Genomic DNA, 11,254 nt, shown 5'->3' with positions numbered 1-11,254 from the left:
TGACATGGCCGAGGGCTGCATGCAGGGGTCCTGGTGTCGGTATCTGAGCTGCCCCGGCCGGCGGGCTGATTGGGGCAGGGCTGGGATGTAGATGGTTCCTCTTCAGAAGATGCAAGACTTGCGAGGCCATGAAGTCCCGGACAAGCCCAGGGTCTGCTCGAGTCCCTCTGCTTTGCCATGTCCACGGTGCCACCAAGGAGTCCCTCTGGCCAGCGGGTCCAGGGCTGCAGACTCACACCACCGCGTTGTTCACGTCCACCCCTTTGTTGCTCTGGGAGGAGGTCATGGGGTACTCAGAGGCACTGGTACCATTTTCGTCTTTTCTCAGTGGTTTCCTGGAAGTGGGTGGAGGGGCAGGACATCCATTAGTTATCACTGCGCGGGGCATATAGCTTGCCTCCCAGTTAGCAATGATAAGGCTGTTTGGGGTTAGCATCCCTGGGCTGCTGGTCCTTGTGGAGTCAGAAGTCAAGTCACTAGGTAACCATATGAAATGTCATGCAAGCCAAGGTGTGGCTGTGAGTGAGCAAAGGAAGCTGTCAATAATGAAGTAGGGACAGCGGGCATTCATTAGGACAGTCCTGGCCAAAGCAGAGTCTGGACAGCTTAGTGGTGAGACTTTGATGATGAGTGAACAGACATAACAAATACTTTGGGGGGTGCAGACAGTTAGTAGGGGATAGATGCTCATGGCTGGAGTTTGTAGTCGGGCTTCAGTGTGGGCAAGGCAAATGAAGGATGTGATGAAGAGGATGGTGAGAATGGAGGTGCTGGGGGTGGTGGAGGTGGTGATGGTAGTGATGGTAGTGGTAACAATGGGTGTCTTCACAGTGGTTGTGGTTGTGGTGATGATGGTGGTAGAGATGTTGGCAATGGTGGTGAATGAATCCTTCAAGATGATCCAGATGGCCAGAGGCCACTCAACCTCCAAAGCCGTTCCCTTTATGCAGAAAAAGGGTCAGGAAGCTCTGGGAAAGAGGCTTTGAGAAGAAGAGCCTTGCACACTTTATTAAAGTCCTAAATTCACATTACTAATTTCTAGCTGAGCTCAAATTCTGCTGCTACCTTGAGTCTTCCAGGAGGACACTGGTCTTCAGGCTTAGGGTGGCTACTGCCCTCCTAAGTCTAGGCAGTACATTACAGACAGCCCAATCCCATGCTGCAATATTGCTGTCTCCTAGTGGATCTGATCCCATGGGGCCATAGCTCAGGTACCCTCTCTGTCCCCAGTGGCCACAGGTGGAGTCTGAACAAGCCCTCATTGTCTGTTCTTTAAATTTAGCATTTATGGCCATTGTCCAAAGCTTGGGAGCTGACTGCTTCTCAGATGGCCTCAGAGCCTCCGCAAACCCAGTATGGTAGTTGGTGACTGGGTTGATGTCTACGGGAGAAAGCCTTTCTGCATTTGTTTAGTGGAGGGAGAGTCTGTGAGGTCATTATCAGTAAGTTTGTGGGTGGGAATATTAGACCACAAGCCTACTCAGAGATCACATGCCGACATCAGATCTATAAATGGCCCCCTTTTCTCTTGTAGCAGAAAGAACTCATAAATAAATAACCCAAATGTACTTAAGTCTGTGGTGGCCCAGCCCAGTCATTGTGCCTTCTAGAAATGCCAAGGGACTTCCTCCCATGGAGTATCTCTCATGCTTTGTGCAAAGGATTGGCATTTTCATAATCCTTGAAGAAGCTAGGCCTGGAGTTAAGAGGTTCATTTCATGGAGAAACTGAGGCTTAAAGAGAACCATGACTTGCCCAAGGAACCCCAGCCACCATCTCCTCGTCCACAAGTCTTCCCATGGTCAGATCAAGTAGAGAAAGCTTTCTTCATCCTTGTCTGGGAGACTCACAAATGTTCGGAGTCCCCCAAGAATCCCGTCTCATTTTGGCTTAGCGGCCAGCACATTCTGAGGACCCCATTTACTCACTTATACCTTCTGGAAACTCCAGATTTGTCAAGCTCAGACCTACTGCCTTGTTCGTTTCTTGTCAGGGCTCCTGAGAAGTGTGCCTGGCCCCGCGGTCCACTCTCCCTCCCACCCCTCTCCAAGTGCTGGAGGGAGCTCTGATGCTGTTGTGTGGATTTAGCATCTGACTCAAGGAGTTTGTGTGGTCTGGGAAACTGAGGAGTGGTAGTTATTTATTACAGTGGAATCCTGGGCTGCCCTCCATGAGGCCGCTGAGGGTACTAAATGTATCAGCCATGTATGAGGGGGAGAAAGGATATCAGACTCAGGAAACACAAACAGGCAAAAACACTGCACCTAAATCCACATTGTATTTCCCCTTAATGCAAAGTAAATCTTGGGCTTAGATCTAAAAAACACATCCAGGTCACAGAGATAAGGTTTAGGGACTTTCAAAGGTGGATAATACATAAAGCTATAAAAAGGGTCTGGAGCCCCTTGGAAAAGGGCAGTCTAGGGGTGGGAGGTGGGGGAAGATTTTTCTAGGCAGGAGAGGAGAGTGAGCTAGCGGTAGAGACAGCTTGCAGCTCTGAGACGCCAAGTGCTCCGAGGCCATGGGAGCCATGGCTTGGAAGGCCACGCAGAAGGTGAGCTATAGGGAACCAGGCAGGAATGGACGCGGGGGGTCTGGGCAGAAGGCACTTTGGCTGGTCCAACTCCCAGACTGGAGTATTCGCCTGAGCCTAGTGAGGGAAGAGGAAGCCTGTCCAGGTCACCTTCCTGAGATGTGAACTTGGTCTGATCTACTCCTACCCCCTAGAGCTGACCCCAATCCATTCTACTGCCCCTGTACTAACTAAACCACCTCCACAAGCCTTTCTGGGACTCGCTGGAGCCCAGTGGAAGTTGAGCTTTTCCTAGAGCAGGAGACCCATCTGCCTTTGCACTTCCCCATCCTGTACCAATCCTTTCCCAAGCGCAGCACTTGGAGGTGACACCGCAGAAGAGGTGGGGGGCAGATACCACCGCTCTGCAAACCCTGGCTCCACACTTTCTAGCTGCATGACTTTGGGCAGGCTACTAACCCTTTATGCCTCAGTTTTCAAGTCCGTAAAATGAGTACAGTAATGGTGTTTATTATGAGGATTAAATATGTTAATGTGTGTCAAACACTTGGCATCTGGCATACAGTAAGTGCTCAATGGTGTTAGATATCAGTATTACTCTTGGGAAGGTATCAATGGGAAGCTCCAGTTGGCTGGTGATGGTTGTCCCATCTGCATGGAATTCCTACCTACCATGCCCCCCATGGAGCTCCGGAAATGCTAGGAAGAGATTCAATGACACAGCTTGGTCCTGCTAAACCAAGAAGGATCATTTCCACCTTGGTCCAGGCAGAGATGGCCACACCGGGCTCCCTAAATGGCCTGATTCCTAAAATCAAGAGAAAGGGAAGTGAGCTGCTTGGTCTTGTTCAGGGGTTGACGTCACAGATGTGCCCAGAGTTTCTGCCTATAGGAGGTTAGTCCTCACCTTTAGAACACCACCAGAGGGAAAACCCAACCCAGACAGGCTGAAAAACGGAAGAGAGACTCACAGGAAAGAGGCCTAGGCCAGAAGTTAGAAGAATGAAAGCTGATTCTGCAACAAAGCACAAGAAATAGAGTCTCGAATCCAACCAAGGTCCAGGAGGAAGTCAGTTGGTCTCAAAGCAGCCAAGTCCATACACTAATGTCCAGCACTTGACCAAAAGACCATCCTTCCTTGGATGATCAGATGCTGCCTTGATTCCCAACACAACCGAACCTGGGGATATGGACTTCCGCCCAGAGATACTGGGTCTGGGTGCCCACAGGAGTGGGGTTACAGGCATGCAGGAGGGCAGCAATGAGAAATAATGAATGGGAATGACTTGGTCTTATGCATCTTGGGATGGCATTGGGTCCCAACTTGTCTAAAGAGGGTTTAGACCACACGAGAACTCCAGTTGTGACATCCAGCAATTCAAGATGCATCCAAGGTGCAGTTCTTGCTTCTGGAAGTTGGTGGTGAGTTGGGAATGAATGGAGATGTCCCATCCATGCCATGACCCTTGTTTCTCTCTGCTCACCATTGACCTAACCATTCTTCTTGCCCCTCCATGGGTCCCAACTCAATGGTTCAGCTGGAGGCCAGAACATGAGCCAGGAGGAGAGGGCAGGGCATATGACACCGTGGTACATCCCGTGAGGCTGTGTTATCCTGAGAGTGTGTCATGCACACGTGGGAGAGAGCACTGCCGAGTCAGCATGAGTGTCCAAGCTTGGGTATGGTAGAAGCCGAGCAGGAACAGCAGAGAATAGAGGAACAGAAATAAGTGAAGGGGTTGGGCCAGGCATTTAAAGTTGGGCACATGTTATTTACCCTAAAAGCAGATTTTACTTCATTCACCCAGATGGAAGCTAATTAAAAAAAAAAAAAAAAAAAAAAGAGTTCACTGAAATTCCCAATAGATTTTTGTCAGTTTCAAAGGTAGAATCTGGTAAGTCTACGTAAACAAACCTCCAGTCACTCCGAAGAGACTTACTGAATTACTACTACATGCCAGGCGCCATGCCAGGTGTTGTGGGGAGGGAGGTGGGTACGATAAGATGACTGTTATGTGCACACATACACACACACGTGTGCAAAGCATGTGAGCACAAACACTCCACCAATCACAGCAGGAAGCAGAAATGTTTACTGGAGAAAAGCTACAGCACTTGGGCAGGGAAGTGAGAGTGCCTTCATGTTCAAGATGACAGCTCATTCAAGGTGTTTTGAGTTGCGTTTTGAGGGACAAGTTATAAGGACTCAACTGAAGAGATAAATGAGAGGCAGGGTACTGGTCAGCAGGAGCCCCTGGAAGACTCAGTGACCACAGCAGGAGGAGGGTAACTGACCAACGGGCCTGGGCTGGACAGCTGGGAGACCTGAGCCATTTTTGGTCCCCATCCAGGCCTGTTTCCTCATCTGACCCAGGACCAGGAGGCTCATCTTGCTTGGATGCCACAAGAAACTCATTTCCCACCCATCCACGGCTGTCCAGCTGCCCCCTTCTTCCTACATATTTGGTTAAGAACGATTCGAAAAGTTCAAAAAAGAATGTAAATTCACTAAATTTCTCTTGAGTCTATGATGCAGAAAAGATGTTAGGGAAAATTCCACGATGGGGTGAAGAAGCAGGACTAGGGTGGGAGAGTGAATCGAGTTTACCAAGGGCCCCAAGTGGAGCCTGTTAGGACCAGTCAGCCTGGATGGAGGCTGCTGGAGACGAGAACCACAGCCCAGTTGTGCCACAAGCCCAGAGCCATCTGGAGAGGAGGATGAAGAAGTCTAGGGAAGAAAGTGATCAAGACAGAAATGGGACTGAAAGACTTACTACATGGTGTATTTGACCATACTGAGAGGCAGCATTGCTAACTCCAGGAAAGGAAAGGAATCGTAGTATACTATGTGGCTCTGCTGTCAACAGTAACCGTGCTGTGTTACGAAAGTAAAAATGAATAGGCATCAGACCCCGCATTGGACATTCCCGTAGCTGGAAAAGGAACCTCTGGGTGTCAGGAAACGGCTAAATGCTTGACAACTATCCAGAAGGTTGACAGTTCAAATCCACCCAGACAGGCCTGGTGATTTGCTTCCTAAAGCTCACACAGCCTTGAAAACTCACGGGGATGGGGCTGTTACGCACATTTGCCATTGCCATGAGTTGGAACTGACTCCACAGAACCCAACAACGTAGGTGGCCGAATGGAAGAGGGCAAGTGTTTGATGTGTCTGTGGGCACAGGATGGGATCTGACGTTTGTATCTTCCATAATAGAAAGTCAACAGATCCTGTTTACAAATGAAAAACAAAATGCAATCGCAGTATCTGCGCCACTTGAAACAGGCAGAGAAACTCCAGGAGGCACGCCTCATAGTTAAAAGTGGTTGCTCTCAAGAAACAAGACCTGGAACAGAAAAGCGCAAAGCCAGGAGGCTGCTGGTTTTTATTAAAAGCTTTGCAGCTCACGTGCATATGTTACTTGGATAAAAATAAAAATTAAATTAAAAGGTGGTAATAAATGCACGTTGGGTCACAAGTGAATGTATTGGGAATGCAGTGGTTCTGGAGGAATAGCACCGGGCTTCAAACCACAAGGATGGTGGTTTGAGCCCACCAGCTGCAATGTAGGAGAAAGATGAGGCTTTCTGCTCCTGCAACCGATTTACAACTTCAGAAACCTTACACAGGGTCGTTGTGAGTCGGAACTGACTGGATGGCGTTTAACAATGGCCGTACAAAGCCTTGCCCACTTTAATCCTAATCGTCTCATTGACCTATGCTGCCTTCAAGAAGTCAGCACCATTGTCCTCATGCTTTGAGTCTGGGAAGCAACTCTCCCTACACCCCCTTCTCCTTCTTCCTCCCATTATCCTGGGTTTTGTCTGTTTGTTTTCTTTTAACCTTTCTAGCATTTCCATCAGTCTTTTAAGTTGTAGTGCACTGTGTGGTTCTGCTGTGAACAGTAACTCTACTGCTGTACTAAAGTGAATGAGGAACGCTGGTAGTGTGTGGATCACAAGCCGGGCTGCTAACCACAAGGTCAGCAGTTCGAATCTACTAGTATCTCCTTGAGAGAAAGATGAGGCTTTCTGCTCCCATAAAGATTTACAGCCTTGGAAACCCTATACAGGGTCGCTCTGAGTCGGAACTGACTCCACGGCACACTATCACCACCACCACCACCACTAAAGTAAACATGAATAAGCATCAAACCCCATATTCATTTATTGATTTTTTTGTCCCATGTGGTAAGTGTCTAAGCTTTGCTCCAGTTTGTTGGTACGTGTGTGTGTTTAATCAGGGTCCCTGGTGGCACATACATTAAACACTCAGCTACTAGCCAAAAGGTTTGCAGTTCAAACCCACCCAGAGGTACCTTGGAAGAAAGGTCTGGTGGTGATCTGCTTCTGAAAGGTCGCAGCCGGGAAAGCCCTATGAGGTGTACTAATACTCTGCAATCGGGAGTCACTATGAGTCAGAGCCAACTGGATCACAACTGATTTGGTTTGGTGTGGTGAGTTTCATCTGTCTCCTCCCTCACTAGCAGGAGAAGGCAGGGACAAGATTCCGTTTATCTCTATATCCTAGCACCTTGGTTAATCTTTCCTGAATCAAAGACTTGATAGAAAATGAAGCAGGTGCTCAGTTAGTATTTGTGGACCAATACTGACATACTGAGCAGCCCTATGTGTTGTCAAAGAGATGTGGGTGTTCAAAATTGGCTCAGTTCCCCAAAGCTGAGCATGCACACATAGGCACATGCAGGTATATCCCGGGGAAGCCTCATATTTGCTTAGTGTCTGCAATTAACGATTGGCCTGAATGTTCTGTAGCCTTTCGCTGGTCTCGCAGTCAACACCTTGTAATGACTCAATTGGTGTACTGGCTGATGGGAGGCAGAAGGTGGGGACTGGAATCAGGCGATGTCAAAGAACCGAGGTGTTCTTCCTGAGACGGTTTCTTCCTCTTGCCCTGTCATCCTCGTGATGGGGACTGTGGCTGGTCCCTGTGTGCCTCTCCAGCCCCATCTACTCCTCAGGCCTTGAATGATCCACACTCTTGTCACAGAGACCTTTAGCTTTTCCCAAGAACCAGCTGCTCAGAGCTGGTAGAAGGAGACAGAGGGCAGGTGGGAGGACCCCAGGACTGCTCTGCAAAGAGGAGAGAATGGTGCCTCCAGGTTCCCAGGAAACCCCATCTCATTGAGATGGTCAACAGTGCCTATCTGGAGGGTCTCCTGAGCTGGTGATCCCTTTTCCCTCCTTTTGTTGAAGCCGGTAGAGGTTATTTAAGGGGAAGTTGAAGCAGGCTCAGTGGGACTTTATGGGTTTTTTGTAAGAGTCTCAGCTTATTACCAACATTATGCTGAGCATCCCCAAGGGAAGGTGGAGAGGCATTGCTGGTGGTCCATGCTCTTCCTCAAGAACTTTCAGTAGCTCCCAGTATCCAGAGTCACAGGCAAACCATTTAGCAAAGAACCCTCAGTCAGGCTTGTGGCTGCCTCCAGCCTCTTCTTTGACATCAGAGGAGATTGCTGAAGCCTGGGATTGTGGTACTTTGCTCTTAGAGGGGCCTCTGCCTGGAATGCCTTCCATACTCAGCCTTCCATACTCAGCTTCCATTCCAGTGACCCTCAGTTCAAATGTTGTGCTATTCCAATCCGAACAGGCTGCCAAGACCTGCCTCAGCCTCCTTTCTATCTGCTGTCAGATGAGACCTGGGTCCCTGAGTTATACGGTGATGGAGCCTCAGGGCCTTCCTTTCTGTCTGTCTGTCCCTCTGGCCAATAAGGGGCACAGACAAGCCATCCATGCCCCACAGCCCCTCTTCCGGGCACTCCCCAAGGAAGGGCACATAGGAGTATTCTAAAGCAACACTAGAGTGACATTTATCACATGACGTTGTGGTTCAGGCCGACCTTGGGGTCAGGTGAGTGGTCCCAGGTTCAAATTCTGGCTCTGTCACTCCCTGGTTGTGCCATCCTGGGCTGCTCTCTTAAGCCCTAGGAACCTCAGTTTCCTCATCTGTAAAATGGAGCTGATTGGGAAAAGAGGAACTGAGAGACTGTGGAGTTGTTGTCTTGTTGGAGAAGGGATGATCGCTGTGCCATAGCTGTACGCTTGTTGTTGTCATTGTGTGTGGAGACTGCCCGGCAATGAGAGCACTGTGGGCAGAAGTGGGCACCCGAAGGCTGGCGGCAGATGCCCAGGGCCCTGGCCCCTCCCACCCACCACTCCTGGCTCTCTGTCCAGCTGTGGCTCTATCGGTGACTGTGCACGATCTCTAGGGGGTTTTAAGAATTGTAACTTTATCTTTTACTCATTCTGCTTTTGGATTATTAAAGTGAAGTAGCATAGAACAACTGGTTAAAAAAGAATAAAATGAAATGTTTTACGCGCTGTGGTTTTTCTGAATGTAGACTCTCTTACTTTGGGTCTCAGGGATTTTTAAAAAGACCTTTTCCAAAATTATTATATTATCAACAACCCTTATGACCCTTTAAGAAGTCCTAGTGTGGTGCTGTAGGCTAAACACTGGGCTGCTAACCTCAAAGTCAGAGGTTCAAGCCCACTAGTCACTTCTTGGAAACCCTATACAAGGTTACAAGGAGTTAGAACTGATTCAATGGCATGTAACAACAACAACAATGACCCTTTTGGAGTCCTAGTATGGAGCTGTAGGATAAGCATTGGATTGCTAATTTCAAGGTGAACAGTTCAAATCTACTAGCCGCTCCTTGGAAACCCTATACAGGGTCACTATGAGTCAGAACTGACTCAGTGGCACTTAAAAACAGCAACAATGACCCTTTAAGGATTCCTGGTGTGGTACTGTGGGATAAGCACTGGCCTGCTAACCTCAAGGTCAGTGGTTCAAACCTACCAGTCACTTCTTAGAAACCCTATAAAGGGTTGCTTTGAGTCAGAACCTACCTGACAGCACTTAACAACAACAACAACAACAACAACATTACCCTTTAAGGTTGTCTGGATGGTACAAATGATTAAGCACTTGACTACTAATCAAAGGGTTGGAGGTTTGAGTCCACCCCAAAGTACCTTGGAAGAAAGGTCTGGTGAACTACTTCAAAACTATCAACTACTGAAATCCTATGCCATCATGGTATGGCATTGTAGGATAAGCACAATACTGGTAACCACAAGGTTAGTAGTTCAAACCTACCAGCTGCTCTTTGAAAATCCTACACAGGGTTGCTATGAGTTGGAACCGACTCAGTGGCACTTAATAAAAATTCTTTGAAGCACAATTCTATTCTGACACACATGGGGTCACCAAGAGTCAGGATAGACTAAATGGCAACTGTGTGATTTTTTGTTGTTGTTGTTTTCTAAATTTCTTAATTGTCCTTGGGTGTTTTATAACATTTCTGTTTGCCTGTTGTCTCTGCCTACCCTCAGGGTCCCTGTGAGTGTTCTGGGCTGTGCTGATAAAGACAGGAAATCAGGGGCTCATCAGCGCTCCTGTGTTGAGCACCTCCAGACGGTATAACTCACACCTTCGCCTGCTCCACCACACATAAGGCCCTGGATGCAGCCTGGACATGCACAGGTACCAGCCACACTGCATGTGGACCCCAGCTCAGAAGCTTCTAGATGCCAACAGTGGGATGGTTCCTGGCAGACTTTTTTTTAAGGCAAAGAGAGAAGGTAGATATAGATCTTACAAGTGTCAGAGAAAGATGGTTTGCTCTTTGGATTATTCAGAACTCCACCGAACCTCCTTACCCTTCAAAACCCAGCTAGAATCACAACCTTCCTTAGCCTCTCAACCTTCCCTGCTCCCCCAAAAGAACCCAGACTTTCTCCTGTCATGTCTCCTCCTTGTATCTGCAACACTGAAGACATAATGGAACTGGGTACGCTGTTTGGTATACCAGCTACTATGGTACACATACCAAACCCAAACCATACCCGGTACCACCAAGTTGATTTCAACTCATAGTGACCCTGCACAGGGTTTCTGAGGCTGTAAATCTTTATGGGAGTAGAAAAGTCTCACCTCGCTCCCTCGGTTTGAACAGTGCTTATCCTGTAGAGTCACCGGGGCTCCTTGTTGTTGTGATGTGCTGTGGAGTCGGTTCTGACTCATAGTGACCCTGTACAGGGTTTCCGAGGCTGTAAATCTTTACGGGAGCAGAAAGCCTCATCTTTCTCCCACGGAACCGCTGGCAGTTTTGAACTGCCGACCTTGAGGTTAGCACCCCGATTCATAACCACTGCACTACCAGAGCTCCTTAGAGTATACATATTGGGCATAATGTTTGCAGAAGACATCTCACTACTCCTTAGAATAGTGTTGCTACTGAGTAAGTCCCTGATGCCTGGTGACCCTATGTACAACAGGACTGAAATCCAAAGGGTTTTTCACTGGGTGACTGTTTGGAATTAGATCTCCAGGACTTTCTTCCTAGTCTGTTTTAGTCCAGAAACTTCTATAGGAACCCGTTTTGCATCCTAGCCACACTTAAACCTCCACCCACAGATGGGTGCTGATTGTAAATTCATTGGCCAGGAATGGGAGCCGGCTCTCTCCCACTAGGTCTTCCACATAGATGGCAAGAATTCTTCCACTGTACCATTATTGCCTTCACTCCAAGAACAATTGTTGTTGTTGTTAAGTGCCATCGAGTCGGATCTGACCCACAGCGACCCTGTACAGGGTTTCCGAGGCTGTAAATCTTTATGGGAGCAGAACGCCTCATCTTTCTCCCCCGAGGCTGTAAATCTTTATGGGAGCAGAACGCCTCATCTTTCTCC

At 48.3% G+C, this 11,254-nt stretch overlaps 1 protein-coding gene across 1 annotated transcript in view; it reads right to left on the bottom strand.

The window, feature by feature from the left end:
• Nucleotides 1-232: 232 nt before the first annotated feature.
• PRIMA1 (proline rich membrane anchor 1) overlaps nt 233-11,254 on the bottom strand; it is an 80,353-nt gene continuing 69,331 nt past the window's right edge. Inside the window, exon 5 of the mRNA XM_006839552.1 lies at nt 233-335. Within this exon, the coding sequence (XP_006839615.1) occupies nt 233-335 (103 nt within the window). The remainder of the gene's footprint in view (nt 336-11,254) is intronic.

This window comes from Chrysochloris asiatica, unplaced genomic scaffold (assembly GCF_000296735.1).
Source record: "Chrysochloris asiatica unplaced genomic scaffold, ChrAsi1.0 scaffold00025, whole genome shotgun sequence".
Taxonomy (NCBI): Eukaryota; Metazoa; Chordata; class Mammalia; order Afrosoricida; family Chrysochloridae; genus Chrysochloris; species Chrysochloris asiatica.
The sequence above is the reverse complement of the archived record's forward strand: the minus strand, read 5'-3'. Positions and strand labels throughout refer to the sequence as shown.